General features: G+C 34.5%; 1 protein-coding gene across 1 annotated transcript in view; it reads left to right on the top strand.

Annotated features, from left to right (window-relative positions):
* The window catches only part of CSMD3 (CUB and Sushi multiple domains 3), a 629,782-nt gene that overhangs the window by 470,020 nt on the left and 135,856 nt on the right, over positions 1-23,906 (top strand). The window contains exon 32 of the mRNA XM_035317227.1: positions 22,636-22,752. Within this exon, the coding sequence (XP_035173118.1) occupies positions 22,636-22,752 (117 nt within the window). The remainder of the gene's footprint in view (positions 1-22,635; positions 22,753-23,906) is intronic.

The following is a 23,906-nucleotide window of genomic DNA, read 5'->3' as shown; positions in this document are numbered from 1 at the left end:
AGATGTCTCTCATGGCTCAAGGGACATGCTTTCCAACATGCAGAATTGGTCTCATAAAGATGGGTCAAAGAGCATAGAAGAGCTTTTTTTCTTTTTAAAATGAATTTTGTTTCCAGTAATATTTGATCATTTACATTAAGAAAATAATTACATAAATAACATGGAACAACTTGGTATCAGTGTGAAACTGATATACAGCAGTCCAAAGTCAGACTTCATTATTGCATTAAATACTCTTATTTAGTCTGAATAGAAAAAAAAAAAAAAAATAGAATGGAGTACCATCTCTTTACCTATTTTAATAGTTTAACACATATTCCTGAGAGACTGTAGGTGAGTTTGAGGGATCTATTTAGACAGAGTGGTTAAGGGTCTTGTTCTAAGGTATAGCTTCTTAGATAAAATATGGGGGAAAAAAGTCCCACTCATAATTAAAAAGAAAATGTAGGCCAGGGTTCTGTGATATTGTTTGGGATGGCTTTAAGCATGCTCTGAAAATGTCTGCTACATCAAGTGCCATAGGAAATATTTATTGAGGAACGCTGCTGTTCTGGGTCTGGTCAGGCTTCAGCATGAGCTAGCTAATGTCAGTCTGTCAAAACTTGCTTTCTTGGGAATGTGCAAAACTAGAAAATATGAGTGTCTACAGACACTGAAAGTTATTAACTTGATTTTGGAACTAGAGAAAATCTGAATAAAGGCTTTCACGATCATAGAGGACTAGTTTTCTGCAGGTGTACCAATGCACCAAATGTGTTTTTTTTTTATGGCGTAGTCCTATAGGATTAGTCATTAGGCATGACTATTTGGTTGAAGTCATTCAGGATGACCTTGGGTGTCTCTAATAAGTGTGGGAAGAGAACCAAATCATTTTTTTTTATTTACTTTTTTTTTTTTTTTTTTATGAATACATGCAAAGATTATTCAGGCTAATATGCTAAGCTATTTGGCATTTCATGGTGGATGTTAAGAACAGGATGTAATTAACATATGCAGATGCAATGTTCCCATGACAGAGATGATGATAAATAATTTCTCTTAGCTGCACCAACTATAGTTTATTTATTTATTTATTTACTTTTTATTAAGCAACAACTGTTCACAAAATTGCAAAAGGCCCATAGTGGAAAGTCACATTTATGACTGAGTGTTATACCTTATTCCTAACAGAAGAAATAACTTCTTGACCACTGAAAAATATTGCTACATTTCTTTATAGGCAGTTGTTCAGTCCTCGGAAATATGTGAGTACAGACTTCAAATAATCTCCATCTGAAATACATAGATAACAGTCTCACATATGTCATAAACTGTCTATGCCATGATTTCTCTCCCTCTCTGTTATTTTATTTTATTTTTTTTTAAGACATCAGTGTTTAATATATTTATATGTCCTGTTTTTAAGATGTGTTTAAAAGAAAACCAAAAACCAGTTCCACACCATAACATTTTAAAACAACATAAATATTCTTAATTATGATTGCAACAAGAAATATTAATTTCTGATCTTAGGAGCATCAGTACACAATTACATACCATATCAGTTTAGTGATTACAGACCATGCTAAAGACTGGATGCATATGAGGAAGGAAGTGAGAACCTTGAATTACATGTCCACTCCTTTGTTATATGACCTGGAGGATTATTTGCATTATTAGGAGTTTGGAAAAGGGTGCCTGCAACCGTATCATCTCCCAAAGTAATGTTTTCCTAAAAACTGAAATGTCAGAGGAAATACCTTTGTTTTGGCCCTGAGCCTGGCTCTTGGTTTATTTTGCTCTGACTTGTGCTTTTCTGAAACCTTTTAGGATGTGAAACCTTTTAGGATGGAAGGCTGCACAGAAAAGCTTAATATTGCTATTTATTATTCTGCAATACAATACAAGTTGACAGCTTTTTCATCAGTTATGCAATATTGATCACTTTATCAGGAAATTTATAGGAGGAATTTTAAGGCACTTTACACAGTAAAGCTATGATTCTAATGTGGCGATTGCATACCAATGTAGCCTTTTGAAACCATGACTTTAGTCAGCCAATTATTTGCAAATTCAGACTGAGTAAAAACTGAAAAAAAAAAAAGCAAATCTATACTAACCATTATTGACTATATCCTTACAGATTTGAATCCATATGAATATAAAAGACTAAAGCACATATATTCCTGGATTATTTTATTTAGAAAAGATAGGTTAAAATAAGGTTGAATTTCTAGGTACTCTAATTTATATTATTTAATACTGCTCAAGTACATTAAACACATTTAGTTAGAACCAGTATTTGCTTATCTATTTGATGTAAGTAAGAAGTATTTCTGTGTTTATAGTATATTGTATTTCAAGATTTTGATTAAATCAGTTGGAACATTCATTAGCATATTTGTTTCATTCTGCACTTTTGCAGTACAAATCTAGAATTCTTTATTCTATTCTCAATTCTTCAACTATCACACATAAGCAAATAAAAATAAGATTTTGAAAAGCACAAAAAAGTTGTTAGAAGTCTAATATTCATTAATTTCCACCTGTGGTATTTAACATTTTTACCTTTATTAAAAAAAAAGCAAAAAACTTTTTTTTCTAGGAAAAAACAAACAACAACAACAACAAAACAAACAAACTTGTTTTCAATAGAAAGAACAGATCAAATTCATGTCTAAATGTACCTCAGATCAGGATCAGACTTTTTTACAACGATACTATAGATGTATAATAATAACTGCATTTTGAGTTGTCTGCAGTTACGGCACATTAATTTATATTTCACTGTAGTTTTGTTCCCAAGAGTACTCATATCTAAGTCCTTCCAATATTTCATAAATTTAATGTGCCAGGCTGATACTTGATTTTGCAGTTTTCTGCAAGAGCATGCAGACCCTCAATATAGCTAATTTTCTTTAATATAATGTATCTGCAACAGAGAATTAAGTTTACCATTAAATACATTGTCTTCATGCTTTGAAGATGGCAAAGGATTTAATGAGATGGTGGAAAAGAAGCAGAGATACAGTGAAGATACAAACCCACGATGACTTATAATCACTAAAGAAGAATTTGTTGCAGAATTAAGCCTCAGAAATCCGATCTTTATCTTTCTCATCTTAAGAAATGTCTTCAGTCAGAAACTTTGAGAATGACATGATTTTAAATGGTTGGCATTTATGATATAAAGAAAGCAATAAAGCCATTCATAGAGTTGTTTGAAGGAATGCAAAGACCAACCTTATTCAGCATGAAGGGAGAAAAGTTCTAAAAGTATTATTCTAAAGGTTAAAACACATGGAAGAGGTGGCATAAGTGATGAATTTATCTGCTTTGCAAGCCTGACATTTTGATGTAAAAGAAATTTATCCCTACTAATTTTAAATTTGAATTATGATTAGCTAAATGATATTATTATGGAAAAGATGTCATTCAAAGAGACCTGGGCATGTTCAGCAAGGTGCTACACCTGGGTTGGGGCAATCCCAGACAAGAGCACAGACTGGGAGAAGAGCTCACTGAGAGCAGCCCTGCAGAGAGAGGCTTGGATGAAAGCCAGCAGTGTGCACCTGCAACCCAGAAGGCTGACTGTGTCCTCAGCTGCATCAAAAGAGGTGTGACCACCAGGTTGAGGGAGGTGATTGTCCCACTCTGCCCTCATGAGGCCCCACCTAGAGTACTGCATGCAAGTCTGGAGCCCCCAGCACAAGAAAGATGTGGACCTGTGGTCTAGAGGAGGGCTACAAAGAGGATCAGAGGACTGAAGCACCTCTCCTCTGAGGAAAGGCTGAGAGATCTGGGCATGGTCAGCCTGGAGAAGAGAAGGCTCTGGGAGACTTCACTGAGGCCTTTCAGTACCTACAGGGGTCATAGAATCATTAAGGTTGGAAAAGACCTTCAAGATGATCTGGTCTAACCATCACACTACTACAAATGTCACCCACTAAACCAAGTCCGTGAACACCAGGTCCAACCTTTCCTTAAACACACCCAGGGACAGTGACTACAACTCATTCTTGGGCAACCCGTACCAATGCCTGACTACTCTTTCTGAGAAGAAATCTCTCCTAAAATAAATTTCCTCGTAAAAAAAAAAAAAAAAAAAAAAAAGAGATCTCCTGGAAGGAGTCCAGCGGAGGGCCACAAAGATGACACAGGAAATCTTCTGGAGCATCTTCTCTATGAGGAAAGGCTGAGAGACCTGGGTCTGTTCAGCCTGGAGAAAAGAAGACTGAGAGGGGATCTTACTAATATTTACAAATACCTTAAGCGTGGGAGACAGAGGGATTTGCCCAACCTCTTTTCAGTGGTTTGTGGAGACAGGACAAGGGGCAATGGCCAAAAAATGGATCACAGCAAGTTCTGCACCAACATGCAAAAGAACTTCTTCACGGTGAGGGTGACGGAGCACTGGAACAGGCTGCCCAGAGTAGTTGTGGAGTCTCCTTCTCTGGAGATATTCAAGGCCTGTCTGGATGCCTACCTGGGCAAGCTGCTCTGAGGATCCTGCTTTGGCAGGGGGGTTGGACCCGATGATCTCTTGAGGTCCCTTCCACCTCCTAGAATTCTGTGATTCTGTGATTCTTTAATTTCCAACCTAAACCTCCCCTGGCACAGCTTGAGGCTGTTCCCTCTAGTCCAATCACTAGTTATTTACAAGAGTCCAACCCCCAGCTCCCCACAATTTCCTTTTTGGTAGTTGTAGAGAGCAATAAGGTCTCCCCTAAGCCTCCTCTTCTCCAGACTAAACAAGCCCAATTCCCTCAGCCGCTCTTCATGGGACTTGTGTTCCGGGCCCTTCACCAGCTTCATAGCCCTTCTCTGTACATATTCCAGGGCCTTGATGACCTTCTTGTAGTGAGGGTCCCAAAACTGAACACAGTACTCGAGGTGTGTACCAGAGCAGAGAACAGGGACAATCACCTCCCTGGTCCTGCTGGCTACACTGTTCCTGATACAAGCCAGGATGCTTGGCACACACATGAGCCTGGGCTCACTGCTGGCTCATGTTCAGGCAAGCATCGACAAACACCCCCAAGTCCTTTTCCTCTGCACAGTTTATGAGCCACTCTGCCCCAGGCCTGTAGCGTTGCATGGGATTTAAAGATGGAGAACTACTTTTTTACAAAGACAGATAAAGACAGGACAAAGAGTGGTGATTTTAAACTGAGAGAGGGGAGATTTAGATTAGATGTTAGGAGAAAATTCTTCACTCAGAGGGTGGTAAGGCACTGGAACAGGTTGCCAAGAGACGTTGTAGATGCCCAGTTCTGGAGGTGTTCAAGGCCAGGCTGGATGGGGACTTTGCCAACCTGATCTAGTGGGTGGCCCATGGTAGGGGAATTGGAGTTTGATGATCTTTAATGTCCCTTCCAACCCAAGCCATTCTATGATTACAGAATGAAATTCATTAATTGCCAAGGACATGGGAGCAAATTGTCCTACTTGTTCTTTGATTTTCTCTGCGAAGGGACTGTTCTGCTGTTCTGGCTAGACTTCTTTGCTATCTGTGTAAGAAACCTTTCTTAAATGATCATTCAGATAAGATATAGCAGTTTTTTATTTTTTTACTTTTCTTTTTTTTTTTTTTTTTTTTTTTCCCAGTACACTTTTTTCATGAACCATCGTGCTTACTCAATTCCTTTGAGTAGGTAAAGAAAAAGTTCGTGGAGGTATACTTATATTTACACCATAAACAAAGAGACACGACTTATGCTTTTATTTTGAAAATAATCAGTTCCCTTAAATCTTTGTAATCAAAAGCTATAAAACCAGTACTAGGAAAAAAAAAAATCCCCCTGTAGTAGACATGTTTATGATTTTGTGCAGTAGCACCAAATACTCTGTAATTACTCTGTTAATTTGCATAAGATTGTGTTTAAAATTGTGAAGATTGAAGTGACAGAAGAAAAAGGAAAATGAAGTGTGTAGAGATAAAACTTTTTTCTTTAAAATAATAAATATATTTAAAATATTTTTACATATTATAGTATAGTGTGTTTCTCAAAGTATTAAACCATTGTAAATAATTAACTTCTATGTATGTTCGGTTGACTTTGGCTGGCTGCCAGGTGCCCACAGCACCACTCTCTCACTCCCCTTCCTTGTCAGGACTGGGGGAGAAAATACAGTGAAAAACACTTGGGGATTGAGATAAGGTCATATAGATTGCTTACCAGTTACCAGTTTGGGGTAGATTAATTTCTTGTCAATAAATAACAGAGCAGGATAGTCAGAACTAAGAACAAACTAAAAACACTTTTCCCTCACCTGCATTCTTTCCAGAGTCAGCTTCACTCTTGATCATTCTACCGCCTCCTCCCCTAAACAGTGCAGGCAGATGGGGAATGGGAAGGTTGTGGTCAGTTCATAACATTGCCTCTGGTGCTCCTTCCTCCTCACACTTTTCCTCCACTCCAATGTGGGGTTCCTTCCACAGGTTGAAATTCTTCAAGAATTGTTCCACTATGTATCCATACTTCAGGAACAGAGTACTCCAGCATGGATATACCATGGACAGCATGCCTGCCAGAAAACCCGCTCCACCTTAGGTTCCTCTCCATGATCTGTAGCCTCCTTAAGGCTAGATCCACTGATCCACTTTTCCATGTGTGGAGGATTCCATGGGCTGTAGCACAGATATCTGCTCCCCTTTTGGAGCTGCTTGGAACTTGTCCTTATTTATCATGGGGCAGTTTCTGGGCTCTGCTCACAGAGGCCACCCCTACAGCACTCGGTCTACCAAAACCTTGCCACATAAGTCCAATCCAATGTTGCTGCAGAAGAAAAAAAAAAAAAAACTTTAATGTAGCAGCAATTGAGGATTTATTTTATAAATAACAAGATTAAATTGTATGATTATAACAGCACGTCATCAGCATTTGATCATCAGCCAATTTAATACAATGATATTAACAGAATTTGCTACAAAGAAACAGTGACTTATTTAAAAATTTGAGAATAACAAGTTTCACCTGAAACTTGTTGCAGGGTCCTGGTAGGTAGTTGCGTGCTTCCAAACCACCCCATAGAATAAATTACTCACCCTACTCCTTTGTCAGCATTTGTCTGCAGATGAGCTTGTTCCTCAAAGGGTCAGCCCTGAGATGCACATCCCCTCAGGGGTATCCCTGCTTCCTTGTCGGTGTTCACCTGTGGACAAGCTTGTTCTTCAAAGGGTCAACCCTGAGATGTGCATCCTCTCAGTGGTACCCCTGAGATGTGTCCCAGTTTTTGGGGAGATCAAATGTGTCATGTGCTGCAGTCCTTGGAGAGCTCAAGGGGCTCTTTGCTTGGGACTACTATTTATAGGACTCTGAGGCAATCTACTCTTAGTTAGTACTTTTTCATCCATGGTTCAGATAAGGCAATTTTGGTATTTTCCACCAACCCTGCTATTCTGGTACCTCCCAGAATGCACAGTTCTGGTACTCCCCAGAGCCCAAACTGCAGGGTCTGAGATACAGTCAGGAAATGCCTGTTCATACTCACTTTTTATGCCTGTTGCCCACTGACAACAGAGGACTGAAGTAACATTAGGTAATCATGAGCCATAGCTGAGTTGCGGAAAGGCTTCTCCACCACATTTTCCTTCAGCTGCTACATTTGTAAGATAAAGTGATTGACCCATAGTCATACTCAGATTCCTTAACATACTGTTCTTGGATTCTGATGTGATCCATCATTTCCCCAGGAGGGATTTCAGTGGGTACCTGGTTTGTGCCAGCACCCTCCTATGTTAATTGTCATGGCCAAGCAACAGTCACATTGAGGCCTACTGTGGCTCAGAAACCTGAGCAAGACTTATGTCAAGTTTAGGAGTAGAGCATACACACAGAAGCACAGTGTAGAAGCATTATACTGTGTAAGAAATTAACTGATATGGTATTTATGTTACAATACAAATGTAATTTAAGGATGAAAAATCCAACACTGAAAAATTAGTGACAGAATTAAGGCTGCCATACCTGTGAATTTATGTTTGGAACATCTCAAATCGGATTTTATACACCACTGTGGTTGAGAAAAGGCAGAGTTTTTTTTTTTTGTTTGTTTTCATAGAATCATAGGGTATCCTGAGTTAGAATATAATAGTTTTGACCCGGTAATGATAGTTGCTTATGTCTGAACTCACTGTATGAAGGGCCTATTCATCTATTTCAAGCTTTTACAGTGTGTAAGGAATGAATTAAGCAATTGCAGAAGGGACAGAGTATTCTTGTATTTACTTACGCTGAATGTTTCTGTAGAGGATACTTGGTATTTGTGTTTCATAGTTCCAAAACAATGTTCAATTTAACCACTTAAGCAGTGCACTTTTCTTAAAGTTTTCGTATGCTGGCTTTTTGCAGTGCATTTCTGATTTTCTTTTTTTCTCAGGGTAAGATATCTGCTTTATAGAATCATTTAAACTGTGACCTCAGCACTCAGAAGCAGAATTAAGGTCAATTAGGATGACGTTTTGAATATGTAGAATGCTATCAAATGCTACACACTCTGAAAAATTGGTTCCTGACAGTCAGACTTTAAAAGGAAGTTGAAGGACTTCTGGAAAAAATATAAAGGATTTTATTTTAGTTATGTCCATTCCTTTACCATTAGATACAGTGAAATATCTAAATACACTGTGGAAGCTATACTGCTTAAGATTAAAACAAACAGCAGACACTATTTTGGATGGATTATAAGGTTACTTAATGAATGTGTGTGTGTAAATATATATCCGTTAGAAGATTCCTGAGAAAGTAAGAGTTTGCATCTGAGTATACCTTAACCTATAATCCTCACTCTGAAACCCCCTTTTCTTTAGGAACTCACTTATCATTATTCAGTAGAAAAGAAACTATTGTACACCAATAACTATCAAGTCAAAATGCCCAAATGAGGAAACCTCACTTTCGCCTACTGGATTTGGCAGTGAGAAGAGATTTGGTTATCAAATATATTTATATTTTATAAATTTTATAATATTTTTATGTGATATCTTATTTTTATATTTTATGTTACATTTATATATTTCTTCTTTGAGATACTTCCTATGACAGGCCACTGACTCTATATTGTAAAATACATAAATATTTTGGGGAATAGAGAATAGAAATAAAGTTTTTCTATATGGCTATGCAGGTAGCTGGTATTTTGCCACAAAACATGCAGCTTTTGGAAAATGTAATTATATTAAACTCTCATCTTTTCTTAAAGCTTAAGAAAGCTTTAAAGCTTTTTAAAGCTCCTTACTACCAAAAAAATGTATCTGAAATCAAGCTTGTATAGCCAAGCCGTAATTTTAAATATGTCTACTTTGATGCAACTGCTATGTTGAATAAAGGGGATGAATAAGCAAGGAAAATGTAACAGGTAACTTGTGTATTATTGAGAATAGCATGTAAATGATAAAATATGTAGATTAATTGACAATTGGCAATAAAATCATGTAGAAAACAGATGAAAATGCAGAATGAAGTATGCACTTTTGGGGGGCTTTAGAATATTGCACATTAATTTTTTGTTTTGTTTGTTTGCTTTGAATATATATATATATATATTTAGTAGAAGATTGAAAAGTATTATTATTCCCTTAAGAAAAGTTCATACCATCATACATTTTGAGATGAAGAGAAGAACAACTAGTATATATAATTGTTTCTGCTCTAAGTGTTGACATCACAGCTGCATCTTTTTCCTTGAAGGTTTTTCTGAGCAAACAAGATGACTAGAGTATTCTATTCTTGGAATTAAATTAAAATAAAATAAAATAAATACCCACTTTTTATTCACACGGATAAGCAAATATTTATTTTCCAAAGACTGAAAAGCACTGAAGTAGGATAAGATTATGTAGTACCAGTCAGTAATCAAGGTAAGTCAATTAATTAATAAGTGGAATTAAAGAAACTGATCCAGTCATCTGTGCTGGCTGTACTTGATAAACGTGTATTGCTTAATCTTGGGCAGCAGTCTGAAGGTCCTCACTCTTGTCTAAGACTTCAGTAACCCACTCAATTAGAAGAAGATTCATTAGGTAGAGAATGTTGATGGTTAATTCTTAAAAGACTCATATTTCATTCTTTGCACCAAGTTGTATAATTTTTGTATTGACTGTCACAATGGGGACCTGATAAGGGTTCTGTAGAACAGGAAAAGCTGCAATACTTGAAGTCAGCTCTGTGCGGAGAGAAATTTAAGTAATTTGAGGGAGCTGGGCTTGTTCAGCCTGGAGAAGAGGAGGCTCAGGGGTGACCTTATCGCTCTCTACAGGTACCTCAAGGGAGGCTGTAGCGAGGTGGGGGTTGGTCTGTTCTCCCACGTGCCTGGTGACAGGACGAGGGGGAATGGGCTAAAGTTGCGCCAGGGGAGGTTTAGGTTGGATATTAGGAAGAACTCCTTTACTGAATGGGTTGTTAGTCACTGGAACGGGCTGCCCAGGGAAGTGGTGGAGTCACCATCCCTGGAGGTCTTTAAAAGACGTTTAGATGTAGAGCTTAGGGATATGGTTTAGTGGGGACTGTTAGTGTTAGGTGAGAGGTTGGACTTGATGATCTTGAGGTCTCTTCCAACCTAGAAATTCTGTGATTCTGTGATTCTGTAATTAAGAAACTTCATTAGTTTAAATGGAATTCAGTTTTCTTTTCCTTCTTGACTGGGCCACATATAGGAGTTAATCAATCAACTCTAAGTATGGTAAACAAGATAATCTTCCAGCTTAAAATGGATAGCCTCTTCTTTAAAGATCTCATGTTTCTTGATATTTTACTCATATATACTGTATATAGTATATAGTGTATTTACTCATATTTACTGTATATAGTAAAAGTTTTTGTTTGTTTGTTTGTTTGTTTTTTGATTTCATAGTCTCTTGAAGAAACAGTATAATCCCTAACAAATTTTACTTTTTTTTTTTTTTTTAGATATTCATTGGAACCTTTATATTACATATTTCTTTATTATGTCCTGAAGTAGGGTTGAGTGTTAACATAATATAATTCATTAATTACAACTCTATCTAGTACATAGCTATGTATTCCAACTACTGCACAAGTTTGGTTTCCTTGTTATGAATTAAGAGGATCACATTTCCTTCCCTATTGTATTGCACTTCATTTTATATTTTTATATTGCTTTGATAAAATGTTACTGATTAATTTGGTATTTTAGAATAGTACTTAAATATTGTGCCAAGAAAAACATTGGTTTGGTTCGTGGGTGAATTTTATTAAAAGTTAGATGTTAAGTTATATTTAGATAGAGTTACAGTTGAGAGTACATGTAAGTAAACGAAGGTCAGAGAACATTACAGTGATATTTTAATTATCCCCAGTTCAAATATCAGTGGTCCAATTACAGCTTTTTTTTTTTTTTTTCAGCATTGAGATAAAAGTATCAAATGAATACTTTACCAGAACAGATTTCCTCAATGAGTGTAAATGTTACAATAATGTATTAACAATGTATCCAAAGTGTCCATAATGCACTCAAATTGGACACCCTGGGAGGAAGGGAAGAGAAAAAACAAATTTTTGACTTAGTATGAGGAACTATATCGAACTGTGGTAGTTCATTCAAATGAAATTGAAGAAATCAGCAGAAGTATTTACTGGTGACATGGAAATCATTTAAAAAAAAACAAAAAAAAAAAAAACAGTTTTAGAGCCTCACCAATCAGAAGCAAACCCTGAAAGGATAACCAAAGCACATGGAAGCAACAAAGTCAAGGAATCTAACAAAAAATAAAATATCTAATCCAAGAAAAAGAAATCATGTTTAAATGAGGGAAGTAGAATAACGTATCAAGCATGGTTTTGAGAAACAACTTCTAAAGAAGTAAACCTAATATAACCACTAAAGTACTTGTTAAAGCATGAGAAAGGGAGGAAACTTATTAAAGTATCTATAGCAAAAATGTGTTCAAGGACAATGTCATTGCAGAAAGCTAAGTAAATTAGTTATGTTGTGTTGTGTTGTGTTGTGTTGTTACTGAGGAGACCAGAGAGGTCCTTCATTGGATCCATACCTTTCAGTTTAACAAACTGTGTCAAAATGGATGCAGTTATAGAAGACATCTTGAAGAATATCAATAAAATGAACCATAGAGGGTTGCTAGGATTAAACAATATTTTTTCTATGGAGCTCTGAAAGAGCCTAGGTATGAAGTGTTTGAAGAATAAATGTTGACGTTAAGTTAACCTGTATATCAAAGCAGTGGAAGGTGATGAATATGTCAAAAGTCTTCCTAGATGAAGGATTGGCTAATATCCATATTAGAAAATTGGTAGAGATTATAATAAAGAGTAGAACAAGGAGATTGCATGATTAAACATGTTGAAGAAAATTCAGTGTAACTTTTGAAGAGGAATATGGAGCTTAATGGGAAAAGAGAGAGCTCCGTGAGGATACAGATGAAATTAACAATTGTTACAATATAATTGAACTGTTAAACACTTTTGACAGAGTTCCATGAAGAAGGATTTTAAGTGAAACATAATACAGTGTATTATCTAGTTATTAGATAAGAAAGTTGTTGGTGTTATGGTGGGCTTTATGCTATGAATATATATATCTATATATATCTATATATATATATATACACACAATAAGGTAAGGTTACGACAAAGATCCTGTACATGTTTGGACTGGGAAATGTGCCAATACAACTTCACACCAGTCTGAAGCAACAGGGTTCACAGATACTGCAAAATTATGCTGCATCATCAAATCTAGAGTAAAATGTGCAAAGATTAATCTCTCAATACTGTGTGACTACGGAGTAAAATGTTTATCGGTTTCACTTTTGTTAAAAGCAAGATAAATGATTATAGAATAAATAATCATAAATACAAGTTTTTGATGACAGCAAATTAGCTTTTAGAATGTACGTAAATTACCTTGGAATCGTTATGACAATTCCTTTGCAAATTAGTAAAGTCATGTCAGGATAACATTTTAAGAACCATTTATTTATTTATTTATTTATTTTACTTGTAGAGCATCCTTGCCCATGAGAAATATTCTGATGAGTCAGTATTAACACTGGAACAAATAATAAAACATGAAAGTAATGTTTGCTTGTTGCCTGCAAAAATGAGAGAGTTTATTTTTCAGAGCTAATGGGAAAATACAATGGAAGCTTTTAAATGTGATCTTTAATACAAGAAAACAAAATAGTGTTAGATTGCTGGATTAATGCAATTAAAAATACTTTTAAATAGCTGAATCAAAGTGCCTTAAATCTGTCTTTCTGATACTGAACGCTTTCTTCAACTCAGTGTTTGGAAATGGAGCTCATAAGATTTTCCGAGTCTGTAGTGATGCCAGTGAAGCACATATGAAGGTCTTCCACACAAAAAGTCGGGCAACCTTTCTTTATTTTCACCGTATGGCACTGCTGGGGTTGAGACCAATTAACTTAATGAATTCAAAGACTATTGGAATCTTAGTAGAAAAATAGCTGCTATGCTCTCTCTTCTTCAGAGAGTAGATACTTGTTCTTGGTATATCAGTTCACTCCTTGTTTTAAAATATATGTATATTGAAGATATTTCATCTTTTTCAGTTTTGTAGCTGAGAATTAAGCACTCCTGAGTGGGAATAAGTATATCACTGCTCACACCCCCTTTGTTCACAGCAACTGCTTAGATGACTAGGCAGTTATGTATTTGAAACCTGGAATTAAGCAATGTGAATCTGTGGCCTCACCTTCAGAGTAATCTTCAAACGTGTTTCTTTTACCATTTGAGAGACAGGTGCTTTCATGTTTCTATCCTAGGGTGAGATGAATCATCCTCTGGGGGAAATCTGTTCCTTTTCAACTTTACTGCTTTACACATACATACCTAAAAGGAGCAACACTGTTATTGTTTTCCTGGATGATTTGTGTTCCATGATTTTTCTTTTTCTCTCAGATGTATTATTGGATTGTCATATTTAATTTGCTACTATTTTCAGAATGACCCAGTTAGCCCTTAATTAACTCAAGAATTTAAGTATTGAGAAGGTAGTTTTTACTTTTTGCATTTTAATTTAATTTTTGAAAAATAGTTGAAAAATGAAAGGGGAGATCATTTAAAGAAGACTTTTAAAAGTGCAGAATTCTATCTGTTTAAAATTAATTTAAAATCCGTGTTGCAAAAATAAACAGCAGTGTTAGCAAAGACAGCTGAGATGGAACAGATTACAGTGATTTTAGTTAATTTATCAGTAGTTGTCAGATCTCAAATTTAGAATTAAATCCCGTTAAAACTGTTAATGTAATTTCTTTTCAAACTGCCAATATGCACACGTACTTAATATTTTGCACAGTAAATGCCTTTGAGACAGTTTACAGTGTTGCTTAACCAATCTCTTGAAAACCTTAGGAGTTACAGGTTTTCATTCTAATATTGTGATAATATCCTCAGATAACTCAGGAAAAAGCTAATTATTTGTAGCTGTGATTCACTGCCAATGCTAGAAAATTCATTTAGGTAAAGAGACACTTTAGGAATTTGCAGTTTGGTAGCAAACAGCAGAACACCAATTGTATTTGGATGCATAATGCGGTCCTTAGAGGCAGATCATCCCCTCTTCCCTCCTCATCCTCCTCTACCCACCTTCAAAAATAATGAGAGTTTTATTTTCAAATAAAGATTCAGGAAATTATATCATTTACCATCTCTCTAGTAATAAATAGATTGCTGGGTTTCTGCACTTATTAAATCAGTGAGTTTTAAAAAGCTCTGATAATTTTAACTTTTTTCATCACAGTTTTGTTTGTTTATTTGCTTTTTTACTGCTTAATGAAAATATGTTTTTAATATGCCCTTTGTCTATTACGGGTATATAACAAAAAATATTCTCAATGAGAACCCAACTGAATTGTCTGTCAAACACCTTGGCTGTTCAAACCAGAAGTGGCACTCTTCATAACATAATAGGAATGATTCTTCCTTAAACCAGTAGGAGTCCAGAGGTGAATAAACAAATAATACAAAAGTTATATGGCCTATGGAATATATATATATATTTCTTACTGGAAGAGGTGCTTATTTCTTATAAAGAGATCTGTAGCTCTCTACATATCTTTCATTTATACTTTCTCAAGAGATGTTTCCAGTCTTGCTAATGTAGCTAAAAATGTGTTAACTTTGTTAATCTCTGATTTATTTTTATTTTTACACATCCATCATGTAATGTTCTTTTCCACCTGCTTTGTCAATAAACTTGAAAGAACAGGGTCTTTCCTCAGAAGACCGTTACTGACAATTTTATTTTCTCATATTTTTTATTCATTTAGCTGTTGATAGATAAATTGTTTTAAAGAGATTGTTTCCCTTCAGAAGTTCTGAATATCATGTCAAAACGTTGCAGATGGTAGACTTAAAAAGCATTTTATTTTTTTTAACAGTTATTGTTTTTCAATAATGTTGGAAGCTATAGCTTTAGTGTACTCTTTCAGAAGAATTAAACTGTTGTCAGACACATGGTAACTGCAAAGACCTATTCCACCTCCATTTGTTATGAGCAGAAGCAGTTTCACTGCAAGGACATCAGCACAAAATATTAGACTTTTGTTTCTTTGTTTTTGTTTTCTGCTGTTAGAAGGCTCCATTCTCAAAGTTTGCTATGTTAACTCGTTTGTCCTGGTTTCAGTTAGGACAGTTATTTTCCCTCCTAGTAGCTGGTAGGGTGCTATGTTTTGGACTAGGATGAGAAGAGTGCTGATAACATGCTGATGTTTTAATTGCTGCAGAGCACTGCTTATACTAAGCCAAGGACTTTTCAGCTTCTCACTCTGTCCTACCAGCGGGCAGGCTGGGGGTGCAGCAAGAGCTGGGAGGGGACAGACCCAGGACCGCTGACCCAAACTGGCCAAAGGGGTATTCCATACCATCTGACGTCATGCTTCATGCTAAACAATATATAGGGGTGGCTAGCCGGGGTGGAGGGGCCGGCTGCTCGGGGTTGGGCTGGGCATCGGTCAGCGGGTGGTGGGCATTGTGCATCACTTGTTTGTACATATTATTATTATTATCATTATTATTTTCTATCTTAATAAACTGTCTTTATCTCAACTCACAGGCTTCACTTTCCCGTTTCTTTCCCCCATCCCAGAGAGGGAGGGGGGAGGGTGAGCGAACGGCTGTGTGGTGTTTAGCTGCCAGCCGGGTTAAACCACAACATCGTTACTTGAAGTAACAATCAAATATCACTTAAAGAGTATAACAACAACAAAAAACTTTGAAGTTTTTGTTTGTTTGTTTGTTTTTTAATTTAAACTTTTAAGCTTTAAAAAAATGTTAAGGGGACAATAACATTTCACTTAAATGAAGGAAGAACCTCATTATTCATTATTCCTGAAGTGATCTAGACTCCTGGAATTCTGTCTCATGGAGTTCTTATCAACTGAAGCTAGAGATCTCTGGTGTACTGGGAAACATTAACGAATTTATGAAGAAGCTCCTCACCATCCTCCAGCTTTCATGAGCCAGACAGAGTCTTTATCCCACCTCTTGTTCCAAAGGCAAAGAACATAAAGACAATGTAATCACTCAATGAGGCCTTCATGAGCCACATATCCCCAAAAGTAAGAAAATAATAATAATAATAATAAAATAGTGCATTAAACATCGCTTAAAAGTCTAGAAGACCATACCACACTTGACATTAATTTATAGCACTGCTACATAGTGTTTTTTTTTTGTTGTTGTTGTTCTCCTTGCAAAAAGCTATTTGGTACATTTTAATAGGAGAGAAAAGTAAAATAAAATAAAATTCATAATTATCTGCAATTAAGGTATTTTAGATTTTTAGATTCAGCATTTGGTAGTGTGTCTGTTAAACAGTGATTGTCAAGATCCTAAATTTCAGCCTAATTTTGACCAGGTTAATTTTTAGTTTAACTGCTAAATTATTAATGGCTGAAGCATATATTATTTAATATCTGACTATCCTTAACTACTAGACATTTTGACATCTACATGTCGTAGACTTTGGTAATAAATAATTCCTGATTTGTAACTCTAGTCTGACATTTAGAAATGGAAACATTGTATGGGAAAGGATTTTGATTTATAAAAAGAGGCAGTTTCACTTTTCAAGTTTTTATATTTTTCTTTCTAGTACTTTGACAGTTTAAATTGGAGCACGAGATTTTTCTCATATGTTCCTGCACTCCACTGACCATATAAAATAGACATTGATTAACTCAGCCAGAACAGAAAGAGTGGCTTTTTTCATTTTTAGCTAATTACATTTTTTCAGGGGAAAAACAAAAACAAACAAACAAAAAAGGACAAAGAAATGAAGAAGGTGAAAATTTGCTAATAGTAGTATTTTAATAGTAGTATTTTGTCTATTTGGATAACAGACAGTATTATGAAGGAACAATCAGCTGTGATCACATTCTGCAGAGGAAAATTATAGGATCTGGCCCTTCTGTTACACCTCAGTTCATATAAGAAAATTCATTTCAGACTTCCCATACACTTGGCAAAAACAAGTGACTTTAGTAATCTAAAGTTAAGGTAATTTCATTAGTTAAGAAATTGTTTAGAAATTGTTTAAATTGAAATTTAGAAATTGTTCAAATTGAGTGTGCCAAAATTTGTAAGTAAAAAAGTAATATAGTTAAATTTAATAGTCACTAATAATTTGAGAACATATATTGTATCTAAATTTAGGCTAGAACAATTTTCCCTTATATTTAATATCTCATATTCAGCTATGTAAAATCTGCTTCTCATACCTTTAGAAAGACATTTATTTTTAATTTAAAGAGTTCAAGGAGTGGAAGCTTAAGCACATTCAGATGCAAAGTTATTTGGATGTGTGTTTTTTAATTGTTGAGGTTGGTTTGAAAAGTAATCGTTGATGAATTGTTAAATAAAACAATATAGGAATAATTCAGTTATCTGATTAATTGAATTTTATATATACTTTTTAAAATAACAACAACAAAAAAAAAACAAGCTGAAAGTGTTTTTTTTTGTTTGTTTGTTTGTTTGTTTTTTAAGAGGTACTTTCAGTCCTTCTTGAAATGTATTAAATTGTCTTTCTCTTTACTAAGCTACACAGGTTCTGAGTTCCTTGATTCTTTCCTTATAAGCCGTGTTTTCTTGACTATATATGTTTCAGAACTCTTCCAAATTGTTTATTATTCAGATTCATTGAAGTTTTTGAATTTTAAAAGTATTGCCTTTTGCGGGTTTTCCCATTTTGCTCTTACTTATCCATGAATCTTTTTGCATGACAAGTTTTATCTTTCAACATCTTCCTCTTCTAGAAAATAAAATAAAATAAAGCAACCCATCAAACTATAACAGGGAAGTCTGTGGTTTTAACATTGCCAGCACCAAAGAAAAATACCCTTTTCTCATGCTACAATTAATTAATCAGGAGTAATATATCTACATAACCAGTAGTAAAAAGGTGAAGTACTCTCTCTTCTCTGCTTGGATATACTTAATACATTATGACTGATATTTATATATTTTATTCTTCCAGGGACCACCAAAGAAATCAATAACGTCCACAAAGTAGTTATGAGACTATCTAAGCTTAATTGGTTTTACTAAAACTGTTGGCAATTTACTAAAACTGTTGGCAATTATTCCATCTCCTGTTGTTGGTGGTAGAAGAGAACAATTCGTTTCCTTGATCTTTAAATCCACCACATCTTGGAAAATTGATCAGTCTGCCCATGATCTAATTATTTTCTTTTGGAGACTAAACATCCAATTCTTCAGATCAGAACAGATCTAAAAGATTTATTATTTTTTTAATTCCAGAACAAGACATGATGTTCCTAATTTTCTTTTCCTGAATTATGCAGACACCTGCTTTTGGTTTGCCATTTGTACATTTGCTAATATTCCTCTTCACATCTGATACTCAGAATTTCTCTGTATTTAATTTGTTATGTTTATTTTAAACTTTCATAATCTCTTTGATTCATTTTACTCAGTCAGTCTGTGATTTTGTAAGTTTCTGACTTCCTGAGGGCATTTCACCGGGTCCTGCTTGTCTCTGTTTTAAATAATAATTTTAAATACTATTAACATATATTGGCTTTAAATACTTTCTCATATTTTAAAACAATTTTAATTGCCATAATTAAATTGTGTTATTAATATTAAAAGAGATTACAACATGAAATGTTTCCATTTTCTTTCTGCTATCATTTTCTTTGGTACTGCTTCCTGCTATGTAATGGTACTCTGTCTCTCTCTTGTTTTTCTTCTCTCTCTGTATTTGTTGATGCTTGTTGGTGTGTTTTGTTGTTATTGTTGTTTGTTTGTTTGTTTAAATTATTCCTAATGTACTTCTGTATTTCCAAACAGTGGTTAAAATACATATTCCTATGTAAAATTGTTTTCTCCACATTGATAGTATTGTCAAAACAATTTCATATGCTTCAGCACATTCACATTCACATTTGCAGAATTGCAGAATGATCTCCACAAATAAGGTATCTATAATTTGAAAGTTCAAAATAAATTTGCCTACACTTTTTATCTGTTAAGATTTCCTTTGCATGATTTTTATTTTATTTTATTGTGGTGTTGTATTTGTAGTTATATTTATTTTCATTTATTTATTATCTGTATATTAGTCTTAACCATTACAACTGAAATCATTAGAACTAATATTTTGGGTTAAAAAGGGTAAACAGAATGTCATTTTACTATAACTGACTAGAAAAAGAGTAATTAACTATTTAATGTATTCAATTATTTAAAAAGTACATCATCTCATCAATGAATTATTTTACTTAAGCTAATCATTTAGGCCAACTAAATATTAGGTATCCTAGTCTGGGTTTTGAAGCAGTGACCCTCAAGATAAAAACTCAGTATCCTATTATCAGTTCTTCAAGTTACATTTTTCCTTCTTTTTGCAGAGTTTATGCACTGTTATTCTCCATTTTTTATCATACTTGTATCTCTGTAATCAAATTTATCTGCATGACATAAAGCTATATTGTACCATTCAGTTTTAAGTGGTATTCCCTGTCGATTCTACTGAGGAATGCAGCTTAAAAATGGAAGGTGCAGTATGACACTTAATTCTGAAATTACAATTAAATTGTCTCAGATCTTATCTGCAGGAGCTAGCAACTAGGTAATCTGAAAGCAATAGTAGGAATTAAAAGCTTCCAGTAGCAGAAAAAAAATCTTGGTAGAAAACACATGAATTTCTCCAAAAGATTAAGATATCTGTGCTTTATTCTTATACTTAGGGCATTCTTCACAGTTCTTTTACTGAAGTTTTTCTTTGTGAGTTCTTTCTTTTGTTTAAACTGTGAAGGAATGATAGAAAACATGAGCAGTAAGCACACGGCAGGGGCTTTTAACCCTGTAATGTGTTTGTGGAGCTATAGAAAATTGTTTTTCATAGCAGTAGTTAGGCATAGACTGCAGGGATTTGTGTTTCTGCTGTTATTTTGGCTCTCTGCTGTGATCATCTAAATTCCTTTTACAACTGTTGTGTGCTGGAATGTAAGGAATGTCACTGCTGATGGTAAAGCATTTTATATTGTACTATTTACTAATGCATTGCCACAAAAAGGTAGAATTTAGTTCTTTGACATACAAAGGGAAATTAATACTAATGATTAAGATGGGCAATCTTCTAGATAAAAATACTTAACAATTTAAGATAGGGAGTGGGTGATACTTCACTGTTTTTATGATAAGATGTTTTCAAGGGCTGCAAGGAGTGCTATTTTACAAGAAAACATAACATTACGGTAAATTCAGCACAAATACAAAAGGACTTTTTGCCATTAATGCTTAATAATGTTTAAAGAAATAGTGAGAAATGCATCAACACACTTACTGTTACCACATTCTTATCACAATCAACTGCTGTTCTCCCTCATTAGTGTTCCATTGATGATCCTGGAAAGCACAACAAGGACAGCATACTGAATATTATGGCATAAATTAAACTTGGCAGGAAGAACCTGTAGATTGGTGTTTTTATGATGGTTACAGGCTCTTCAAAAGGTATAGGCAGGGCAGGCAAGACTGGGGGGTGGTGCTGTAGGTAACAGAGGGTCTGGACTGAGCTTGCAGGTGGCAATGACACAGTTGAGAAACTCTGGGTAAAGTTTAAGGGAAAAGCAGGTAAAACAGATGCTATTGTGGGAATCTGTTACAGGCCACCCAATCAGGATGATGACACCAATGAATTAGTCTTTAAGGAACTAAGGGATATCTCTAGATCAGCTGCCCTTGTCGTTATGGGTAACTTCAACTGGAAATACCATACAGCTAATGCAACCAGGTCCAGGAAATTCTTAAAGCACAATGGTGATAACTTCTTGGTACAGGTAATAAGGAAGCTGACAAGGAAATTAAGCTGAAATTAATAATATTGTGGAAAACTTGCAATAAATTTGATTTTTATGCCTTTGAAAAATAATGTATTTTAAATTTATTTATGAAAAAAATGCATCCTTATTTAAAGAAGATTTTTTGTTGTTGTTTCTTTGTTTAAATTCTGATACTTTTGATTGTAATGGCATTGACTTCAGTGGGATCATAATTTTACCCCAAATTTGCACATTGTTTTATATCTGCTAATGAATGAAGTATAATAATAATATGAGTGCTGGAGTAGGACAGAATTATTAGTATAGGTTATATTTTGAGAGCATACCACAATAAATAAATAAATAAATAAGTGGATTTCTGTATTTTTAACATAGGAAACATTGAGTAGTACTTATTTTAGGATCTCACTTAAATCTTAATGGAAGTAATATATCTATTTAAATGCATATGTTACCATTAAACTCAAAAAAATGTTTTATAGTCTGAAATGGTTAGGAGAAATATTCTAAATAAATGTCTTTATTCCTTACAATAGATTCAACTACTCAATTACAATGTGTATATTAGAAGCAAGTCATATGCATAGGAAAACCCTGACACTTACTACTATTTCACATAAACACACCTGAACATCTGATGAAGAAAAAGCCCTGTTTCTTGCTTCACAATTTTGACTAAAACCAAATGCTAACTTCTGTCGGTCTTAGAAAAATACATTGTTGTAGTAAATTGTATTGTTATTTATCTCCCATTGTATCAATTACTATAGCTATTAGTAGCAGAATAAACATGATATTTATATGATAAATAAAATTGTTTGCTCATAACCTTATATATATCACTTTATAAATAAATGAGATATAAATAATTGGTACATCATGTTCAGTCAAAGAATTCTGACATTCTTATTTGAGTAGTTCTATACATTACTTTGAATTATCAGCCTATTGGCAGGAGTAAGCATTTACTAGTGCTGATGGGATGCATAATCTATGCCTTTATCAGAATATAAAGCATTGTACAAATGAGTAATAGTTTTGTATGCTATGAATACTGCACACTGTGTCTAAAGCACATCATTATTTTATTAAGATGGTTGATAAATGTTAAAGAAGAACAATAACTGATCTGGCAAATAGTGAAGTGTCATCAGTTCTCTTTTGATATATGAGAAAGTCGAGCATACTCAGTACTTCAAATGATACATAATTTTATCAAGTGTAGAAGAGGAATACATTTTACTGTTATCCCATACACCAACATACAGAACATCACTTTAGCTGATTTTTTTTTTGGGGGGGATATTATATTATTTTAAAAACTGCTTATCTTCAATTTCTAGCACCCTGTGGAAGCCGGTCAACAGGCTCTGAAGGCACTGTATTATCACCGAACTACCCTAAGAATTACAGTGTGGGTCACAACTGTGTTTACTCTATCACTGTTCCTAAGGAATTCGGTAAGTAGATTTGGTCTCATTCAGATCTTTTTATCACTTGGATGTTTTCAACACTTATGGATGAATTTTGTGATTGCTTTAATATTAAACATACTAATGTGAAAAAGTTATTTTAAAATAATATTTCTGTTGATACTTTTTGTCTAACATTTTTATAGTGCACTGTTTTCTCATAATACTTGCATTTATCCTTATCTTTTGAAATAATTGACATTTAATTTTATCTCAATTTGACAACCAAACTGTAATTTAGAATATTGCTTTGATTATAGACAAATGCATTAATGTTGCTTTTCACCCAAGACCATGTGCCAAAGATCTAGATAGTCATGTAGCTCCAGTAAGTCCAAATAAGCAGGGAAGGACCATTTGTCTGAAATGGATGATAATATTGCTTTCATAATCTTGGCTTCTCTGAAACAAGAGGCAATGTCAGTCTTTCCTTTCCTGAAGGAAAAATTCAAGCAGCATGCCTCTGTCTGTTTTTTTGTAGATTTCCAGATCCTCAATCAAAACCTCACTCTTAACCCTAACATTTTTTATTTCTGGTGATAGTATGAATCTTTTAAAGACAACTTCAAAAAGACCAGCCTTTTAAATCACTGTTTCATCTCTCCTTATGAATGATTTTATCTCACCTTATTGTTCAGTAGTGCCTTTGATGACTACTGAGAGCTTGTTGTTCACTTAGACTTCTTGGTAAGCAGTGTGCTTACCAAGTGATATTGAATATCATTTATTCCTTAAATATTTGTACTTCCAATTTATGCTTGATTATGTAGGACTTAATTTTGATCCACTGCTTCTATTGCTGTTCACTAAAGAACAGGTGCCTGCAGGAATGGGCATTTATTAATCTTCTTTCATGTTATTAATCCTCCTTCATAATAAAATAAAAGAAGCATACACTTTTGACCTAGCTAATCTGATTTAGATAAACTGGAGAGATTATATCTTCCCGTTTCCATCAGTCTAATACTTCTTAGATAGTCAATGCCACAGATGAGGACACTCAAAGAGTTACAATTTCTGTAATAAAGGATTCATTTGAAATGTTGTTGCTCTGTATTTTGTATTTTGTATCTTTGATATTCTGGGTGGAAATGTAATTTTATAACTTCTGCAGAGGATAAAAAACTTGAAATAAAGACAGA

The sequence above is a fragment of the Oxyura jamaicensis genome, chromosome 2 (genome assembly GCF_011077185.1).
Source record: "Oxyura jamaicensis isolate SHBP4307 breed ruddy duck chromosome 2, BPBGC_Ojam_1.0, whole genome shotgun sequence".
NCBI classification, from domain to species: domain Eukaryota; kingdom Metazoa; phylum Chordata; class Aves; order Anseriformes; family Anatidae; genus Oxyura; species Oxyura jamaicensis.
The sequence above is the reverse complement of the archived record's forward strand: the minus strand, read 5'-3'. Positions and strand labels throughout refer to the sequence as shown.